We start from the raw sequence: 21,619 nt of genomic DNA, 5'->3' as shown, positions 1-21,619 counted from the left end.
AGCAAAACCACAAACCTACCTTTGATTTGTGTTTCTTATCTGCCATACCGGAGATCTTGTTCCGGTCTGGTTCGGTTTTGTTTGGGACAGAGTGTGTCCATAGTCAATGTCATTGTCATGTGTTGCTTCGGAAAGCTCAGAAGTCACTCAACTTGATATTGTAGACTAAATAATTTTCCATTTTGATGTATTAATATCTTATAATATACATTCTGTAGGAATGATTTTTTTTTAAAGTGTTAGACCACCATTATCCATGGTTGCTTAAGGAGTTGTTAGCAATTTTTTAATCAAAAAAAAAGAAGGAAAGAGAAGAAGAAGAAGAAGCACCAGCGCTTCTGATGCTTCTTTAAGCGTCCTTGTTTTGTTCTGTTTGCGGGCTCTACCGACACGTGGCGGCCCGCTATTAGTCACTTTTTAATTTTTTTTTTTTTTTAGTTGAAAAAAAACAAAAAAAAAAAAAAAAATTTAAGCACCCCTAATGAGTTGTTAGGGTTAATGATGCTCTTACACACGAGGAATGTAGAGTTAATAAGAAAGAAAGATGATGAAAGAAGGCTCAAAGGTCAAACAACTTTTACATAAATGTATGTGGGACTTTGCTCGTGCTTTATCACCTTCTCTTGCTCACATCACCGACACTTTTTTGTCTTCAATTATTTCTTTAAACTAAACACATTTAATTAACAAGTTAAAGACTACGTATCTGCATTGTAGTCTCTCGTTACAAGCTTCAAACGAGCACCTCCCTGGTTACGAATTAATTGTAGTAATCTTATTCTTTATCTATTTCCATACAAAGAACAGTTTCGCAAAATGTTTGCATTTTGGTTTTCTTGTGGATCCACCGTCCACACATAAGGAGCTCATGGAAATATACGTGGAGGAGACAGAACTTAAGACACATGCTTTTGTTTTAAAGACGGACAATAGAACGTCGAAAAAGGGGCAACACATGTGCCCCCTCGAGGCCTCGACCTATGAACCATCTACACATAGAATCGGTCTATCGAACATCATGTCCCTTCTTTTTATTCACAATAATACTGCAGTTTTTGTAAGGTTGGGCATACATGAAATTATGTTTCTAAAATGTTCCATTTACTCTCATTCATTGTCCCATATATGCAACGCAAACGTTGACAGTTGCGGCTTATAAACATCCAATAATTCAACCATCTCTATTTGATTATTGTTCATTTCTATACTTTGACACAAAATGTAAATATTTTTTTGATTCTTTTAAAAATAGGTTTAGACTGCGCTTATACGTCTAGATGACAAATCGATCATAAACGAAATAGTTCTAGACTGTTTCTAGGCGCTCTTCTAAATACTAATCCCCTAAAAATACATAATTATCATCTAGCAATTTTCTGAACATTGTTTTTTCTACAATAGCATGCCTCAGTTTGAATGTTTAATACAACCATTAATCAGTTGAAATTGGTTATTGTATCAGAATCTCGAATCGTCATTCAAAAAATATATTTGTTCCATACTTCCATATTCCAACATGCTAACGCAACAAACACAGCGATTTGCCGCCTCTAAACTCGCGTAATTTCAATCGCCTCCATTTTTTAAAAATTCCACTTTTTGTATATTCCGACCAAAACCGATGAGAACAACAACGAATAGAACCAAAATGTACTTTTGTTTTGTTTCTTGTCACGATTTATGAATAGATTTACATCATACAAACAAAAAATTCACATGTAGTATATTTATACGTGTATGTATGTACCGGTATAATAAGTAAACCAAACTGGTCAAGAATCCAAAGCGAATGGTGTCTGAAGTAGATCGTACGGAGACCAAAGCGCATCTAACGGACAAGGACGACCTGCGTCAAGCCTAGCCCATGGCTTACCTTTCCCACTCCAATGCAACAGACTAACCGGACCAGGATGCAGATCCCGACACAGACCTCGAAAATTATCTCCCCCTAAACCGTGCTGGTTCCACCGGTGATTAACCGGTTTAATCAAACCGGCGAATACCAATAAAAACGGCGGTAACGAACCTAGCTGGTAAATCCTTATTCTCTTTTGCATCGCCATCCACTCCTCGATGCGTGCCGTGTACGCGCCTTGGCGCCACCGCGAGAGATCGATCACCATGACTCCGGTGTTGAAGTAGCACGCCTTGCGATCGGCGAAGGTTAACGAGAGCGTCGGGTTCGACCAGAAGGCCGAGGTGAAGTAGGAGGTGAAGTTGGCGTTGCAGTACTCCGGCGCGGCGAGGACGGAGTCTCGGCCGAGATCCGTGGCGGCGAGTTTGGCGATGTCGTCGACGAGGATTAGGTCGGAGTCTAAGTAGACGACGCGGCGGACGCACGGCGGGAGGAGGTCGGCGAGGTAGCTCCGGGCGTAGTTTAACGGACAGTCTAAGGCGGAGCGGATGGAGGAGGAGATGAGGCGGGAGACGGTGGAGACGTTGAAGACGTAGACGGTGAAGTCCAGGTAAGGGAACGAGGCGGAGACGGTGGAGCGTAGAGACGACGCGTCGGCGGAAGCGGAGGCGACGAAGTGGAAAACGATGTTCTCCGGGCAAGAGGAGTGCTGGAGGACGGAGAGGACGGCGGCGACTGAGCCGCGAATGTAGGCTGCGTCGAGTGTCATCGCCACGTGGACGGCTCGACGAGAGCAGAAGATTGGCTTCGCCGCCACGTCATCGTCATCGTCTCCCGGATCGATTATGGGGCAATCAGCTGAATTGTAAAACTGTGGGGCTTCTTTGAATTTTTGGATAATTGGAGAGGCGGAAATGGGATTAATAAGAATGAAGAGAAGCGAGAGGAGAATGAGAAGAAGATGTTGGGACATGTTTTCTCAGACTCTGATTGTTCCGGAAGAGTTTCTCTCAATTGAGAAGAGCTGTCTCTGAGACTTTTTATCATGTGCTTCAGAGAGAGAGTGAGAAGGGTTTTGCTTAGATTTTGGGTTTCTCTCATAAATTTATATATTGATTAGATTCCAAGCCATTTTCATCATTTTACTATTTTAATTTTTTTATTGATTATGATTAGTTGATATAAAGCTCTGAAATCCATATCATTGTCAGTGAAACCAATTTTTTTTTGGTCAAATACCATTTACAGATTTTTATAACTTTGGACTTGTTTAAATGTCTTTTTTATATCGATTGAAGAAGTGTGGCAATTTATTACTTCCACATGTTAACCGAAAATCATTGAGATCCACATTATATGATATACAAATGTAGATTAATATTAATTGATGACTAAATGATTTAGGAATAAGGTTCTAAGTCTTTGTGGTATTTTTAATTTTATTTCCTACAAATTACAAAATGCGTGGAAATTAATATATGACAATGATATAAGTACTTTTCAAAATCAAATTCACACACGTAATATACATATATTTGTCTGCATGGAATACAAACGAATACTCTTGGAATTCAAATTTTCCTGATAATCATGTATTGGATTTATATAATATACTGTGTCCCTCGTGTTGCACCCCAAATAAAAGAAATTCGATCAAAACAAATTACTGTGTGGCTATTTCTTAGTACTTATTACGATTCAAAACTAGTACACAAAAATAAGGCCCGATAAAAACGTGAAATTAATGTTTTTTGAATTTAGCAATCCTTTTAGATATACTATATACATGACTTGGTCAATAATTCTGATGGTTGGGATGTAATGTCTAGCTTCAAGCTTTATAGTAAATCTATTCGTTTTTGATATAGGCTTTGTTAGATTTTCTTTGAAGGTTCTATTATGGTCATTTGTCACTTTCCATGACTACATAATTTGTAGGTGAAATGACATTTTACAATGTATATACAAATTAAATACATTTAATTCTATTATAACGCCTATATGCATTTTACAATATTGCTGCCACACTTTTTCTGTGTGGCTTATTGGTCTATTATTTTTCAATTATTGAAATTTTATTTTACCTCTTTGTTTTCTGAATAGTCTTCTAAATTTTAGTTCATGGGGATGGGCACATGGTCAGGGAGTGGGTTTCCCTTTTTTTCCTTCCCTTCCCAGTTTCATATTATCTAATTATTGTCACACACAAAAACGAAACTGAACTTGAAGAATAACCGGTAATTTTAAGCACATATAAGCTCTTTTTTTTAGTACTGATAGTAGTTCATCAGTTTCATCACATAATGGAAGTTTTTCAAATAAAGAAAATATCATATCATAAAGTTTTTCATTTTAATAAACACTTATCACCCATTATCATAAAAATAAATGCAGGAAAAGCAAGACGCGTGGGCCAAACATGAAGTGGAATAATATCTCAAATCCAAAGGGCACGACTTTTCTTTCATCAGCAAATGCGAAATCGCGAGTGCTTTAGTTTTTGTTCTAAGTCTTTATAGAGTTTAGACATGTCTTTTTTCTCTGTAGTCCTTTTTGCTTTTTAAGAACATTTTATTTCAAATGAATTCCATTCATAATGTAAACACTCGCGATTAAGACACCTCATTGCAGCTGTTAAAGAGAAAAAGACCCCTCATTGCAATGCACCATAAAAGATAAAATGCATTGTGTACGAACCGATCTCGAATCTCAGCCCTACAACCACTACTTACTCCCCATGTTAAAACGTCTAAGTAAACACGAGAAAATAATACTAAGAAGACAAAATTGATCTGTTGGGCCATCGTTTTTTCTTGAGAACTGCTTCACTTATTTCTTAAGGGAACTGGGTGCTAAAACTCTAAGCATTGCTTGAATGCGAGGTTCCTTCTTCTATTTACTTTCATATATTTTAAACAAGACTAACTTCATTTCATCATTATGATTCTCATATTATTAATATGCATAATATCTTTAGCGACAGTGGCCATTAGCTAACTTTATTCCTCAAGTTTGAAATCATGAAACTCAAAACTATGATTACTCTTGTTCATTGTCTTATACGTTGAATTCGAATTCTGCTCTAAACTATTGTTTCTAATCTTTTGATAATTAACACCATCGTATGATATAGAAACAAAAACATATGTATAACTAACATAAAGTATTAAAGTTATGACAATGTATAAAAATAAAAATAATAACAAACTTTAAGTCTAATATTTTTTGTTAGCTAAAAGTATATATGATCTTATTGAATAATAATTCGGTCATCTTAATACAATCTACGCACATATTAAGTCTTAGTTCTCTCTATTATGTCTTCACGTTATATGATCAATGAAGGTATATAGCACACTGAATAGACCATACAGACGATAGAAATAATAAATAAGCATGTGTCATGAGTGCAAGGGAAGGCAGTACACGTTCATGTATGTATGCAATATACATATGTATCATACTTTTCAAAAATAAAAGAATATAGTATTATTTGGTTAGAAACATCTTTGTAATGAAGTTTGTGCATGTATGTGTGTGAACTCTCTGACATAAAATATAAAATCTGTAATGGGTCTCAAAGGTAGATCACGAATAAGCAATTATAGTATACATCCACTTCCATGAGTCCATAAGCCATAAGTTCCATAGGTACATATCCTACTTCCTAATAGTTAAGAACAACTTGGATGCATGGACTTTCATGTTACATAAATGTCTATATGTATAACAAATCGGTCCCATACTTATTTTATAATCATATGTTAACGGTGTAAGCAAATATAATTATGACAATAAATTCATGTAACCAGTATTTTTCTATTCCAGGACAGACAATCCTTGTGGTTGCTAGCTAGTGCTAAGATTAAAAACAATAGTCTAAATTATTCTCTACTGTGCTAGAGCATCTTATGTCTTGTCTTACAAAGCCATCACAGTAGAGAATAATTTACTGCAAAATGGGATGAAGACAAAGTAAACTGACATTGTGCAGACAATAAGACAAAGTAGTCTCTCGCTAATTCAAGACCTTTCAATAACAATGAGAGGCTCAAAGAACTTGCTCAAAAAGAAAAGGCTCAAAGAACGTGTTTGCTGAAGCCAATCAATAATTCCACTGAAGGTAACCCCCATGATATGACAGTGAGTATAATGATCGAATTTTAACATTACGAAGAATAACATAAAAAGATGAGTCTTGAAGACTCGCAAAGCAAACAGAGGCGCTCTGGGCTTGCAGAAATGAATGGATCAAACAAGCCAAATCACATGATATTTTTCACGGGTTTATGAAATCATATCTAATCTATCTCCTCACTAGCTTAAGATGAGGGAAAACACAACGAAGATGAAAACAAAGAATGTTTTCATGTAATAGTCTTGTTGTCCTTGTCCCCCCGTGTGCCGGTGATAACCATGCCTATGCAAGTATCCTCCATGGAAAGGGTTTAAGTCGCCAGCCTCCTTTTTTCTCTCACCATCGGAATGCCGCAGCTTTGATCTCTCCGTTCTTATGTGTATTTTTTAACCGCCAGACGCTGCCGCAGCGTTTGTCCACCGAACAGGGCTACCGTCAACTCGAGGCGGCTCAGTAAGAATACTAGTAGTAGAATAATTAATAAGCTTTGAAGTCAATTTCACCGTGTTGGTATGCCTTTTAACATCTCTGTGTTCCCTGCAGTTCACCGCGTCTGATCATTAATTTGACTTGAAATTTGTATAAGAAATTAAATTCTCCTCAACTTCGAGTGCAAATCAAATTTATTTCTTTTTATAGTATGTAAAGATAAATAATCTACTTGAAATTTATTAGTTTTAACATACTTGTAATACTACTAGTTGATTGGGAAAGATATCCAACCATTCTAAAATTAGTATTTATAATTTATTTTTAACGGATAGAATATTAATTTTGATAACTGTTTTGCTATTATTTCTACTGGATATTTGAATTTCTTTAAATCAAAAAGATTGCTTTTGCCGCCCTAGTAAACTATAGCACTGTTCTTTTGGAGACGCGGCGACAGCGTCAACGTTTCAAAAATTGCAAAGGAAATGACTAATTTTCACGGCATCGTCATTTAATAACAGCCGCTGCCAACTGACGCTTAAGCTCTTTCTTCCGCTTTAATAGCCGCCGTAAAAAGCAGCGACTACGTTACTGTCGCCGGCGGCAATTGTTTCGTCTATAAGTTGAATCGCGACGTCTTCAAACGAGCTGTTTTTAATTAGTTGCTGACGTGGTCTTTGATATTTTTTTGATCGCACATTGTTGTCTCCGCGTTTAAGAAACGAACAGAGCTTATGTTACGGTCTAAATTAATACATTATATTCAAATACATTGTCAAGTCTTCTTCTTAATCTATTTGATTTATTAAAGTGGTCTATCCTTTTCAAGTTCTCGTTTTGTAATAATAATCATCAAGTGGGAAATCAATTAAAATTTCCAAATAGAATAAGTAAATATAGATAAACACTCAAAAACGTTGAAAATAAAACCAGGGTTTCGAATTTGCAAAAAAAAAAAGCATTTATAAACTTTTACTTGAAATTCCAATTTATTATTTATCATATATTTTGTATATGTTATCATGCATGTTTTTTTTTGTTTTTTACCCTTTCCTTGTAAGAATTAAGTAATTTGTGATATCATATACATATAATTTGTTAGTATATCAAGATGAAAATCCAACCTTCGTGAAATTAATATTTGCAATTTGCCTTATTTTTTTTGGTAGGAATGTTACGTCAAATAGATTACTTGTGCAGCCCTAAACTGTGATACGGACTGGAATACATTGTATTCAAACGCATTGTCAAGTCTCTCTAACCTACTTGAATTTGTAAAAACGTGGAAATTAAAATTTCTCTGTACCTTGGCCGGACAATTTAGTACCAGCAACTGACTACAGAAAAACTATAAATAGAGGCATCTGAGACACAAACTTTCATTCATCAATACACATTAATTTAGATCGAAACTTGAGATATAAAATGGCAAATTTCTCCGGTTTACACATTCTCTTCTTCTCCTTCATCATAGCTACAGGTATAAATGCATGCATACATTTATCTCTTCTCTGTAAATTAAACATTTCAAGTAAATCATTTTTCTTAGGATTAAAATTGCACCTCATATTTTAACAAAAAAAAATTTGCACCTCATATAAACGTTTGTTTGTACCATGCAGAGAAAAAATATGTAAATAACCTAATTAACTATTTTCGTTTTTTTATTTATTTTGCAAGGTGCACTTTCCGTCGTCTCCGGTACAGTGTTTACCATAGTGAACCGCTGCAACTTCCCCGTTTGGCCTGGAATCCTCACCGGAGACAACGGTGTACAACTCAACGGCGGTGGATTCGCCTTAAACACAGGAGCTTCGGTCGACGTAGCCGCTCCTGCAGGCTGGTCCGGCAGAATCTGGGGCAGAACTGGCTGCAATTTCGACGCGTTCGGCACTGGAAGTTGCCTCACCGGAAACTGTGGTAACAAAGTACAGTGCTCCGGAGCAGGAGGAGCTCCACCAGCTACACTCGCCGAATTCACGATCGGTCATGGCGGCGCGATGGACTTTTACGACGTAAGCCTGGTCGATGGTTACAACGTCCAGATGGAAATCAAGACGCAAGGCGGCTCAGGCGATTGCCAAAACGTGGGATGCGTTTCAGACCTGAACAAGATTTGTCCCACCGAGCTAAGCGTTCTTAGCGGGGGAAGTGTTGTGGCGTGTAAGAGCGCCTGCGAGGCATTTGGATCACCGCAGTATTGTTGCACCGGTGCATTCAATAAGCCCGAGACTTGTCCGCCTACGGATTACTCAAGGATTTTTAAAGCAGCTTGCCCCAAAGCGTATAGCTACGCATACGATGATGCTACAAGCACTTTTACTTGTGCCAATGCTAATTACTCCATCATTTTCTGTCCCACTATATAGCTACCATTATCAATTTTTATCAACGACGATTGGTAATTATAATAATTATTTGTAATCGCTGAAAGAAATAAAAAAGTTTTGCGGAATGAGATAAATTCCGCAAACTATAATGAATAAACTACTTGTGATTTTACTCAATAAAAACAAATATTTTTTTTGAACTTTGTTATACTTTTCCTCGTACATAATCAACTGGAGTTATTGTGCTGAGACGACATAAAATGTTATTGTGCACGTACCAATCGAATGCAATTGTGCATTATTTTTTTGAACTTCTCGATAATGTTTAAAATGAACAAACTTGATCTCAACAAATTAATACTTTTTTCGGTGTAAGATTAATAGACCGTTAATTTTCAAAAAATAAAAAAACAGAGGGAGTACATAGTTAAGACAATTTTTCTTGTTAGTATTTTGTTTTTCCCCGTTTCAAATTCTGTTCCAAATTCTCCATGAAATAACATTCTCTCGTGGCTAATTTCTGGTAGTCTATACTATTATTTGCGAAGTAATTTTTAGCAACGAAGCTCTCACGTTGAAAGTTAGAGCGGTTAATATTGTTTATACCCTTAATAAATTTTATATATAATTAATTATATAATCCAAAATGAATTTTTATTAATAATATTAACTTTTTAAAAATGAAGATAATTCTTGTATATTATGTTGTTATCTTAAAACATATTTTCAATATTAAAATTTAAAAATTAAATATCAAACAGTTATAATAATTTCAGTGGTTAAAGTCAATGTTATCTTTAATAAATTTTAATTAAACATATATATTTAATTAGTTTTTTGTCATATATATATATATATATGTTTGATTTATTTTTTTTGAAAATATAAATAATAAGTTATTATGCTGGTTTTTGAATTAATAAAAACAAGCTAATATGTATTTGTAAAACGATTAAACCCGCATACGCGGGCAAGACACCTAGTAATCTATAAACATAGATACTCGGTTTGAAATTTATTAATTAATAGTGTTTATTAAATTGTGTTTATTAAATTATCAATTATTAATTTATAGAGTTTCTAGAGTACTTTTTTTCTATGCACTTTTTTCTTCTTCTATATTGCATAGTAACTATAGATGCTGAATGTTTCCTGAATATAGGTTGAGAATACAACGTTTCTTATATAAGACATGGGATAATCCTAATAAGATATTCACAGAATGTACGAAAATATAATATATATATATATATATATATATATACACACAAAGATAGTGAAGATATGAGCATATCTTTATATAAACAACACATTTCATTACTTTTAATCTCTTTTCTTTGATGTAATCAGATTCGATTAGAGATACATATAGTGAAGATATCAGCTATTAACTTCTTCTTTTTTTGTGCACAAATCAATATTAATGGAGAAAGGTCTCAGGTTCAAAGTAGCCCAGAAAAGAGTCCAAAACAGAAATAGATTGTAGGGAGAGCTTAGCTAACACATCCGTTTCCCTGTTGAGATTGCGAGATAGATATATAAGGAAATTTTGACGAAAGTAGAGAAGATTACCGGAGGACATCCTGAGAAAAGTAATCCTATTTAATGAGGGTAAGTCGCACCGCAAGGGCTTCAGCCATAAGGGGAGAGCTCAGGAAGTCTTGGATGCTTGATCACGAGCTATTTACTACATACAATTATTTTCACCTATTTAGAAACGCTTAATCTCTTACTGGTCGTTTTTTTCTAAAAATCATAGTTTTTAATAAATATTCACGTGTCTTACTCTCTTGCATCGTCTTTCAAATTTGACTTTAAGTCATATAAAAACATATTTACATTCTAACTTTACCAATATCTAGGTCGGATCAGAACATATAGTATATTTTGAAGACTCATTGGTTTCAGGGTCATTTTAGGTTTATTGATGGGGTACGTATATACATAGCTAAAGGCCTGACTAGTTTTACCGATGTAGTTGCAGATGCGGTTGCGGGAGTTTGCAAATGCAAATTGTTATGGTTTTAAGCATTTTAAAGAGATTTAGTACAATCGTTAAAAACTGGTGCATTTACGGGATACTTATAACTGGTTAACTACAAAATACAGCAACTGTTAAATACTCCTTCCGTTTCAAAATAGATGATGTTTTAAGTGATTGTTTTTGTTTCACAATAGATGATGTTTTCACATATCTATGTAACTTTAACTTTCTCAAAAGCTGTGTAGCCAATCAAATTTTAACTAATTGTGTTTATAATTAAATAAATTAGTTTTAAATTATATTTTAATGATTTTTTGTTTAAAAATAATAATTTCTTAATATGTGTGCAAAGTACTAAAACTTCATCTATTATGAAACAGAGGGAGTAATAATTAACAATATTTATATTTTATATAATTCTAAAAGTATTAAAAATCATAATATTATAATAAAAATAAAAATTATATTTATAAACTTATACTATTAAATTTTTTAAAATGATAGAAAATATTTTTGTTTTAAAGTTTTATAATATAAATTTAAATATAATATATATACATTTTACTATTTCTATTATTTCAATTTAAAACTTTTATTGATTTTTTTTTTTTACTTTTATAAAAAAAAAATTACCCTCACGCAACCGTCTATAGTCGCAAACACTAGCTGAAACCATCTTTTGATTTTAAGAGGTTCGAAACGACTAGAAGCGATTTGTAATATTTTTTATGATTGTTTCAAAACGCTAACAACCGTTATCAATCGCAAAAGCTGCGTTTCCGGGTGGCAATGAAAAAAACAGTTAGCCCCTATACATCAGAGACAAGATGAAACAACACTCAACAATATATATTATTTTAACGGATACAAGTTTTTCATTTTTTTTTGTTTTACCTTGATTTCTAGTAGATATCCGAAACTCTTGAAATCAAATAGATAACGTGTGCAGCCCTTAACTATGTAACAGACTAGTAGAATATATTATATTTAAATACATTGTCAAGTCTCTGTAATCTTATAAAAGTCGTCTGTCATTTTCAGTTTCTCAATTTTATGATATGAATCATCAAGCGGGAAGATAAATTAATTTAACATTTTAGCAAAAAATTAAATAAATTAATGTAACTAAGTTTTCCAAATAGAATAACTAAAATATATACAAAAATAAAAAAAACCTGAATAAATGATTGTGTTTGTATTTAAAAAAATATATTTGTGAACTTTTACTTTAAATACTATAATAAATTTATATTTTATTAAAATCTAATAATAATTAAAATAAATAAATAAATATATATATATATATATATATTTTATCATGCAAATTTTGATATTTTTACCCTTTATTCTGAAAAAAGATTATGATATAATATGCCCATGTATACATATAATTTGTTAGTAAATCAGGATGACAATCCAATCTTCATAAAACTAATATTTGCAATTTGCCTTTTTTTTTGTAGGAGTTACGTCAAATAGATATATAACATGTGCAGCCCTAAACTGTGTTACGGACTGGAATACATTGTATTCAAACACATTGTCAAGTCTATCTAACTTACTTGAATTTGTAAAATCGTGGAAATTAAAATTTCTATGTACATTGGCTGGACAATTTTAGATCAGGCGGTACCAGCAACTAGTGACCACAGATTAGAGCATGTTTAATGGTTCATAGGGTGATGTTCTTAGTGGAATATAAAAAATCATCTATTAATTTTTAACTAAAAAAATTAAGAACCGGTTCTTAAATAAAAAAAATTAAGAAACGATTTTTTATATTCTGCTAAAAACTCCACCCTAACAAATTTCCATTAAACATACTCTCGCTATTTGCAGCCCTAAATTATGTTATGGTCTAATATACATTGTCAAGTCTTCTGAAGCCATTTGATATATTAAAGTGGTCTATCCTTTTCATTTTCTTATTTTTAATAATAATCATCAACTGGGGATCAATTAGATTTTTCCAAATAGAATAAGTAAATATAGATAAACAATCAAAAACGTTGAAAAGAAAAATAATGTTTTGAATTCGGAAAAAACATTTATAATTTTTACTTAAAATTCTTTATCATATTATATATATATATATATATATGTTATCATGCATGTCTTTTATATTTACCCTTTTAATTATAAGAAATAAGTAATTTATGATATGTCCATGTATACATATAATTTGTTAGTATATCAAGATGAAAATCCAACCTTCGTGAAATTAATATTTGCAATATGCCTTATTTTTTTTGTAGGAATGTTACGTCAAATAGATTACTTGTGCAGCCCTAAACTGTGTTACGGACTGGAATACATTGTATTCAAACGCATTGTCAAGTCTCTCTAACCTACTTGAATTTGTAAAAACGTGGAAATTAAAATTTCTCTGTACCTTGGCCGGACAATTTAGTACCAGCAACTGACTACAGAAAAACTATAAATAGAGGCATCTGAGACACAAACTTTCATTCATCAATACACATTAATTTAGATCGAAACTTGAGATATAAAATGGCAAATTTCTCCGGTTTACACATTCTCTTCTTCTCCTTCATCATAGCTACAGGTATAAATGCATGCATACATTTATCTCTTCTCCGCAAATTAAACATTTCAAATAAATCATTTTTCTTAGGATTAAAATTGCACCTCATATAAACGTTTGTTTGTTCCATGCAGAGAAAAATATGTAAATAACCTAATTAACTATTTTTGTTTTTTTTTTATTTATTTTGCAAGGTGCAATTTCCGTCGTCTCCGGTACAGTGTTTACCATAGTGAACCGCTGCAACTTCCCCGTTTGGCCTGGAATCCTCACCGGAGACAACGGTGTACAACTCAACGGCGGTGGATTCGCCTTAACCACAGGAGCTTCGGTCGACGTAGCCGCTCCTGCAGGCTGGTCCGGCAGAATCTGGGGCCGAACTGGCTGCAATTTCGACGCGTTCGGCACTGGAAGTTGCCTCACCGGAAACTGTGGTAACAAAGTACAGTGCTCCGGAGCAGGAGGAGCTCCACCGGCTACACTCGCCGAATTCACGATCGGTCATGGCGGCGCGATGGACTTTTACGACGTAAGCCTGGTCGATGGTTACAACGTCCAGATGGAAATCAAGACGCAAGGCGGCTCAGGCGATTGCCAAAACGTGGGATGCATTTCAGACCTGAACAAGATTTGTCCCAACGAGCTAAGCGTTCATAACGGGGGAAGTGTTGTGGCGTGTAAGAGCGCTTGCGAGGCATTTGGATCACCGCAGTATTGTTGCACCGGTGCATTCAATAAGCCGGAGACTTGTCCACCCACGGATTACTCGAGGATCTTTAAAACAGCTTGCCCCAAAGCGTATAGCTACGCATACGACGATGCTACAAGCACTTTTACTTGTGCCAATGCTAACTACTCTATCATTTTCTGTCCCACTATATAGTTCCCCATTATCGATAAATATTTATCAACGACGATTGGTAATTAATAATACTCTGTAATCTCTGAAAGAAATAAAAAAGTTTTGCGGAATGAGATAAATTCCGCAAACTATAATGAATAAACTATTTGTGATTTTACTCAATAAAAATAAATATCTTTTTGAACTTTGTTAATACTATGGTATATTGTGCTGAGAAGAAACCAAATGTTATTTGCACGAACCAACCGGATGTAATCGAGCATGCTTTTTTAAACTTATCTATATGTATAAAATTCAAAAACTAGCTTTCAACAGTTGAACCCACACATGCGTTTTCCTTCGGCATAATGCATGATGCATGCATAGAAATCAATTTACCATGCCATGCATCCTCTGGTGTTTAATTTTCTCATCGTCGTATATAAACGGCGACTCTTGTTCGTATATGTTATTAAAACTCAACCACATAGTCGTTATGCATCTTCTGGACATAATCAAATGAAACATTAACCTTGAATCTCCAAAATTTTAAGAGTCCATATTTAAATACAGATTTCTAATTTATTAAAAAAAAATATTAAAGTTTTTGTAAATTGTCTGCCCTGGAAATCTCAGGTTCGATTATTTTCAACCGAAAAAAAGAAGAGGCAGAAATAAATATGGCCACGGTGGATCAGAACATATAGTTACAATTGAAAAGAGTAAGTGGTTTTCAGGGTCATTAGTTTTCTTGATGGGGTAATTTACATGGCTAAACAACAGAAGCAAGAAGAAAACAACATTCTACTCCTTAGCCAAACATCTCCATAAACAAGTAAAACTAGCAAGCAGCATGCCACAAATGGCACTACTGTAATTACAGGACCTGTTATAAAGTAATGGCTTTTCTTTTAGCTGATGCAGTTAAGATCAGTGTTTCTGGCTTCTTCTGACTGGAACTTGCACGCTTTCTTCATTCTCTTTGCAGCTTGGACAAACCCCACAATAACTTGCAGCTCGTCCATTTGCTGAAAGTCATAGCACAGTTTTAAAACACAGAAGAAGACAAATCAAGTGAAAGCTCAGAAGGGATAATTACCTGAGAAATAAAGTGTCTCCGAACAATGTCAACTAGTTGCTCTTTTGATGGATTAGGAATCGCATCCACCTACAAATATTTCGTGAGTTGTTTATTTAAACGCGAGAACATACAAAATATAGAGCTCTTCTTGAAATCAACTTACGAGGTTGAAATGTCGCCAATATTTCAGCAAAGCAGGCATTTCTAGTTTGCTAAGATCAACTTTCTGAGTGAAAGCATATAATATCGCATCAGTAAACGTAAGATTAGTCGCGTTTATGTTCAATGGTACATAGAATAAATCTCAAAATATCGAATGCATACCATGTTTTCAGGGGGAGTAAAACATGAGCTTTTAGATTGGGAGTCAGATGACAGAGACCTGCTCAAGGACTTGTGAGATGACCGAGGTGATCTCTGACCTCTTTGCTTCACCTTATGAGGCCTCAGTGTGTCTTCAGATGCTGGAAAAGAGAAAACTTGTCATAGAAACAAGACAGAGAAAATCAGTTAAAAATGTTAAAAGCTTTTGTGCCCGAAGGACAATAATACCAGCAAGTAGTTCATTCAAAATTATTACTTTTCTTATTCTGAAAAAAATGGAAAAGAAGAATCTTGATGAAAAACAAGGAACCAAACTTACTCATGTCAGAACTATTCATGTGTGTGTGATCGAAATCAAGATCATCGTCATCTTCGTTTCCAGTAGGAGCTTCAAGGACACAAAGAGCATTCCTCTGCAGCTTTACTTCTATTCCATTTGTCAACACCTAAAAACAAGAACTGCATATTCAATTAAATATGCTCCAGAAGAAGGAATATGATATGTTTCTAAGATAAATTACTATTCTTTTTTTTTTTGAGAAAAGAGGTTTCACTTATTATCCTTATTTCCATAAGAAAAAGGGAGACACAAACTGGTGGAATGTGATTTCATTGTTAACTAAAAGATATTCAAAGTCGTATATATTATTCGGATTATTCCTTAAAGTTTAAAGCTAGGATATGGTGAGGTTACTCCTTTTTGGTCCACATACACAGAAAAACTTGCAATATAAACATATCAACAGAAGTGACACTGAGTGCTTGGGGACGAAAATGACTCAACTAAAAAAGAAAGAACATCTAAAAAAGATCGAAAACAAATGATTATTCATTAATCAAAGCCAATTAAACTTCGAAAGCCAGCTTGAATCCCACAAAGGTGGAGAGAAAAAGGATAATATTGTCAAGAAACATGATGGATAATTAAATAACCAGTGCGTAGTTGATATGATGTTTTCTCTTACAGGCGCGAAAATAAAGTTGCCTTCTTTTTGCCTAACTTAATTTTACAAACTCAACCCTAAAAATGATTTCCTGAAACTGAGCCTGAATCTCAGCAAGAAACATCAAAATAGATACTACTAGTAAACATGTCTCAGAAGCTTTATTAGCTTACAAACAAACTTTAATCCCAAGAAAACAAAAATTAATAAGGAAAAAAAAAAAATCAATGTAGGATTCATGAGTAACTACCTAATAAGAACACCAAATGCAAGGTTTAACAGTGTAATTAATGGTAACTTAAATGCTTACATACATGCAAGTAATCAGTCGCCAGATTTCAGAAATTACATATTTTTACAGTGACAAAGACAATAAGAGTTGATCATTTTTCTTCTCATCACACTATTTACTCTTGGTTTAATGATTAGCCGCAAGGAGTTACAATTCCATGAGAAACATTCTTATCTATAACTAGTAAATCAAATCTCATGGATGATATAAACTAAAACAAGGGTTGACAAAATAAAAATAAAAAAGGAAGACCTTCACCAGAACAAAATCATTTTCAGAAATTTAAGAGGAAAAAAAAAACGAAATATGAAATTCAAAACTAGAAAAATCCTAAATTCTATTCATCTATGGTTCAAATTCGATGATATTAAGAAGTTGCAGCGTAACACTAGATTAGATCGAAATGTTTTACCAGAAAGACTAAATTTTCACCAATTAAGGAAAAGAAAATTTAGTTTTTTTAATCACTAACCAGCCAATGCCAACCACCGAGGCCGACAGCTTTTTTGACAACACCTTGAAGACCAACAAGCACCGATTTCGTACGGTTGTTTCCGGTTACCACCACTTTCGTATGACGCGGCAGCACAGATAACTCCTCTTCGCTACTGCTCACTCCGCAAAAGCTCTGTACTTGACGAAATCCACCATTAATGACTCCTGAGCTATCCACAGTTTCCAGCATTCTTCTTATTCTTCTTCCCTAATCCGATAGAAGATCATGCATTGCCAGAGAGTAAGATAAAAAAAAAGTAGAGTACTATGGTATAGAGGAGGAAGCGAGGGAAAGAGGAGAGAGAGAGTGTTAATAGCGACCGGTTTCCACCACGTAGGCCAGTTAGAACTCGCCCCGTAAGCATTGGTCTGAAACTATATGCGTTATGAAGAAACAGAAACCGGTTTTTAATTGTTTATTTGGATATAACCGGCGGAGGGGTACCTTTTTGTAATTTAGATGCGCGATTGACCTGAATGGTTGACTAGTGTTTAATAAAGACAGGCGCGTGTAGGCCCATTTCGACTTAAATGACGATTGTAACCTTATACACATCACTTTTTCCCATTATTTGAAATTTAGAATTTCCTTTCTACTCGTCTTATAGTTTTTTCTTTTTGTTTCTAAATAAATATCACTTTGACTTTTTTCATACAAAATAAAAAAACTGATAGAAATATACATAAATTGTTATTAATTATACATATCTGATTAATAATATTTAAAATAAATAAAATTATTTATAAAATCAATGTAATTTTCAATTAATTAATTTTCAGTTCAAATTAAGTATATTTTTCAAATAAAATAAAAAACTGACTGAAATATATGTAAATTATTATTAATTATACCTTTCTGATCAATAATATTTTAAATAAATAAAATTATTTATAAAATCAATACAATTTTCAATTAATTAACTTTCAGCTGAAATTAAGTATAATTTGTATTAAAATTGTAAAGTGACATTTTTGCAACAAAAAAAGATTAAAATAACATTTAATATGAAACATAGAGAGTAATTTTCTCTTCTTCTGTAATTATTCTCTCCAGTCTCCATTAACATCCCTTATATATTAATTGAGGAACATTTGAAAAGATGTAACCTCAATTTTGTATTAATTAAAAGAGGCCCCAATGCATAGGTGGCACTCAATTAGGTAGTCAATTACATTCAATTGAAAAATAAGTAGGTCCACATTCGATTTTTATATGTTGTTAGATATATAAGTTGGTCAAACTATATGATATAATGATATGATATGATATTTTCTTTCCTTAAATAAAACCTACGGAATTACCATAAATGACTAATATATATATGACAATTAATGAGTTTAATAATAAAGATTTGATAACAATGTATATCTCCTCCATCATTTTTTGTTTAATTTTATATTATTAAAATAAATTAAAAAATCAAATTAGCTATAAAAATAAAATTTAGATTTTTTCGTATATGTTATATTTTGAATTTTTAAAAACGACAATAAATGACTAAAACTATTAAAATTATTATGTTAAAAATTAATGATCAATGGTTTAACATTTTTATTATAAGAAGATACATATGATTTTAAAACCATATGAGTAAAAAATATCATTTAATAATAAAATAAATAAATATATATATATATATATATATATTAAACACTATATACCATAAGATTACATAAATATTTTAATATTAAAATTTTCAATGAATTTTCAAGAACATCTATAAATTATAAACTTATTAAAGATTTCAGATTGAAAATTTTGTTATCGATGATTTAAATATTTTGTTATAAAACGATATGAACGATCATAGAACCGTATGATTATAAATTATTATTTAATAAATAACTATACAAAATATACTATTCCTAGAAAAATAGGTTGGTCCATCTTAACTTATATTACACTTTTTATTAAACTAACTATCGAATTGATAAATAACGTACCAAAAAATGTTTTGCACTTTCCTTAAATAAAAGCTACGAAATTACCTAATATGATTAACATATATGTGAAAATTAATTATAATGAATAATAAATATTTGATAACAATTTTTGTATCTTAGTTCTTTTTTTAATTTTATATTATTAAAATATATTTAAAAATCACATTAAATATATAATAAAAACATTTATAATTTTTCTTATATGTTATATTTTGAATTTTTCAAAACGTCTATAAATTATTAAAAATTTGAAGATCCCCACTCTGAAAATTTTGTGATCAAAAGATTATTTTTTTTGTCATAATAAGTTACAAATGATCATAAAATTGTATTAATATGAACTTTTATTTAATATTATAAGAAGATACACATTATTTTAAAACCATATAAGTAAAAAATATCATTAAATAATAAAACATATATTTATATATATATATATATAGATATATACTATATACCATAAGGTTACATAAATATTTTAATATTAAAACTTTCAATGAATTTTCAAAAACATTTATAAATTATAAACTTATTAAAGATTTCACATTGAAAATTTTGTTATCGATGATTTAAATATTCAGTTATAAAATGATATGAATGATCATAGAACTGTATGATTATAAATTCTCATTTAATAAATGACTATATAAAATATACTATTCTTAGAAAAATAGGTTGGTCCATCTTGACTTACATTATATTTTTTATTAAACTAACTATCGAATTGATAAATAATCTACCAAAATATTTTTGCACTTTCCTTAATTAGAAGCTACGAAATTACCTAATATGATTAACGTATATATGAAAATTAATTATTATGAATAATAAATATTTGATAACAATTTTGGTATTTTAGTTCTTTTTTTTAATTTTATATTATTGAAAGATATTAAAAAATTACATTAAATATATAATAAAAACATTTATATTTTTTCTTATATGTTATATTTGAATTTTTCAAAACGTCTATATATTATTAGAAATTTGAATATTCCCACTCTGAAAATTTTGTGATCAATAGATTATTTTTTTGTTATAATAAGTTACAAATGATCATAAAATATAACGCATATGAATTTTTATTTAATAAATATTCAAACTAAATAATATATATATATATATATATATAAACACTAATGATTTAAAGCAATAAGATTGGCTGATCAATTTAGTCGTCCAGTTGAAATCTTTCAAAAGTATGTGAATGACTAAAGTCAAAGTAAATATGGATTTAGAATACTAGTTATATTTTACTAACCAAATACCGTAAAAAACCGAATCGAACCAAAACCAACCCGATATTCGGATTGAACACCCGTAATCCAAATGAAGCCAAACTATTGTTTCATTCTCTAAAATATAATAAAAATAATAACTTAATCCCGCGCAAGGCGCGGGTCTTATCCTAATTTTTTGTATAAACAGAGAAAAAATTTCTTAAATGATATTTATATTTTATCTCCAAAACTACCATGGTTTATAAAAATAATAAGAACATTTCAACACATAGGTTTAAACTAGTTTTATTAATATTTTAACAGTATTAAGTGATATAATTAATTTTTAATTTAATTGAGTCAGTAAAAATGGATAAATCTATATATTTTGAATAGAAATCATTCTGACTTCTTCTACAATTTCTTTCATGTTTTGTTTTGTTTTTTTTTAAATTGAGAAACTTCCTCTAGATACCAACAATAATGGTGTTTAACGTATGAACAAAAAAAATATATGAATTTTAAATACCATTTATGTTAATTAGAAATCATGTTTACAAAAAGAATTATTAAAATTATGAAAACTAACATTCATTGTTCAATACAATAGATCTAAATTCACTGCATTGTAAGAGTTTTCATTGGCACAAACCAGCAGGTATGGTTTTTTTTTTATAAATGATTTTTGTTTTGTTTTTTTTTTTTTTGTCAACAACAAACATACTCATATAGACTCTGCGAACCAATCCGGAAGCTCTGCATCCATATGAACGATGAAAGACGATTGTTTTCTGGCACATCGTGCTAGACTATCCGCATTTTCCGTCCGGAGTACATGAATGATCTCTGAGCTAGTAAAACGTGTCTTCAGTAGCTTTATGTCCTGCAGGTAACTCTCAAACGCTGGCCATTCCTCTGGTTCCGAAACCATCTTCACCAATTGAGAACAATCCGTAGCAAAAGTAACTTGAAACTGATGTAAATTCCTCATAGATTCCATTGCCCATATCAGCGCTTCTATCTCTGCATGAAGGGGTGAAAGACCTGTCCTAGTATTCCTTGCACCCATCAATCCCTGAAAACCCTCAAGTATGCTATACCATCCCTGACCTGAATAAGGTTCTTTATCTTTCCAGGAACCATCGATGAAGCACCAACGACCGACCCTCGGCTGACAATTCAAAACCTCCGTCT

The 21,619-nt window shown here is 32.2% G+C and overlaps 4 protein-coding genes across 5 annotated transcripts; 2 read left to right on the top strand and 2 right to left on the bottom strand.

Moving 5' to 3' along the window:
* Window positions 1-1,638: 1,638 nt before the first annotated feature.
* On the bottom strand, window positions 1,639-3,066 carry LOC103835852 (probable galacturonosyltransferase-like 1). The gene has a single exon (XM_009112036.3). The coding sequence runs from the start codon at window positions 2,826-2,828 to the stop codon at window positions 1,773-1,775; it is 1,056 nt and encodes a 351-aa protein (XP_009110284.2). The 5' UTR covers window positions 2,829-3,066; the 3' UTR covers window positions 1,639-1,772.
* A 289-nt stretch (window positions 3,067-3,355) lies between these two features.
* LOC103835851 (pathogenesis-related thaumatin-like protein 3.5) lies at window positions 3,356-12,504 on the top strand. The gene is made up of 2 exons (XM_009112035.2): window positions 3,356-7,905; window positions 8,106-12,504. Exons 1-2 carry the CDS (start codon window positions 7,851-7,853, stop codon window positions 8,792-8,794), a joined length of 744 nt encoding a protein of 247 aa, XP_009110283.1. The 5' UTR covers window positions 3,356-7,850; the 3' UTR covers window positions 8,795-12,504.
* A 242-nt stretch (window positions 12,505-12,746) lies between these two features.
* Window positions 12,747-14,800, top strand: LOC103835850 (pathogenesis-related protein 5). The gene is made up of 2 exons (XM_009112034.3): window positions 12,747-13,305; window positions 13,479-14,800. The coding sequence occupies exons 1-2, from the start codon at window positions 13,251-13,253 to the stop codon at window positions 14,165-14,167; spliced, it is 744 nt and encodes a 247-aa protein (XP_009110282.2). The 5' UTR covers window positions 12,747-13,250; the 3' UTR covers window positions 14,168-14,800.
* A 15-nt stretch (window positions 14,801-14,815) lies between these two features.
* On the bottom strand, window positions 14,816-18,388 carry LOC103835849. Of its 2 annotated transcripts, none has more exons than XM_009112031.3 (6): window positions 17,239-18,388; window positions 15,850-15,976; window positions 15,531-15,685; window positions 15,370-15,432; window positions 15,225-15,293; window positions 14,816-15,153 (listed from the first exon to the last, which is right to left on the bottom strand). In XM_009112031.3, exons 1-6 carry the CDS (start codon window positions 17,449-17,451, stop codon window positions 15,037-15,039), a joined length of 744 nt encoding a protein of 247 aa, XP_009110279.2. In that variant the 5' UTR covers window positions 17,452-18,388; the 3' UTR covers window positions 14,816-15,036. The 2 variants fall into 2 exon arrangements, with proteins under 2 accessions (XP_009110279.2, XP_009110280.2); XM_009112032.3 differs by having other exon boundaries at window positions 15,531-15,670; window positions 17,239-18,386.
* Window positions 18,389-21,619: the final 3,231 nt, after the last annotated feature.

Source organism: Brassica rapa, chromosome A08, assembly GCF_000309985.2.
Source record: "Brassica rapa cultivar Chiifu-401-42 chromosome A08, CAAS_Brap_v3.01, whole genome shotgun sequence".
Taxonomy (NCBI): Eukaryota; Viridiplantae; Streptophyta; class Magnoliopsida; order Brassicales; family Brassicaceae; genus Brassica; species Brassica rapa.
This window is presented reverse-complemented; position numbering and strand designations above follow the sequence as displayed.

Bases quoted from the DNA above. Each gene is read 5' to 3' on its own strand.
- LOC103835852 (XM_009112036.3), bottom strand. From the start codon at position 2,828: ATGTCCCAACATCTTCTTCTCATTCTCCTCTCGCTTCTCTTCATTCTT.
- LOC103835851 (XM_009112035.2), top strand. From the start codon at position 7,851: ATGGCAAATTTCTCCGGTTTACACATTCTCTTCTTCTCCTTCATCATA. The intron at 7,906-8,105 runs GTATAAATGCAT...TTATTTTGCAAG, and splicing joins CTCCTTCATCATAGCTACAG to GTGCACTTTCCGTCGTCTCC.
- LOC103835850 (XM_009112034.3), top strand. From the start codon at position 13,251: ATGGCAAATTTCTCCGGTTTACACATTCTCTTCTTCTCCTTCATCATA. The intron at 13,306-13,478 runs GTATAAATGCAT...TTATTTTGCAAG, and splicing joins CTCCTTCATCATAGCTACAG to GTGCAATTTCCGTCGTCTCC.
- LOC103835849 (XM_009112031.3), bottom strand. From the start codon at position 17,451: ATGCTGGAAACTGTGGATAGCTCAGGAGTCATTAATGGTGGATTTCGT. The intron at 15,977-17,238 runs GTTAGTGATTAA...TCTTGTTTTTAG, and splicing joins TCGGTGGTTGGCATTGGCTG to GTGTTGACAAATGGAATAGA. The intron at 15,154-15,224 runs GTAATTATCCCT...TATGACTTTCAG, and splicing joins GGAGACACTTTATTTCTCAG to CAAATGGACGAGCTGCAAGT.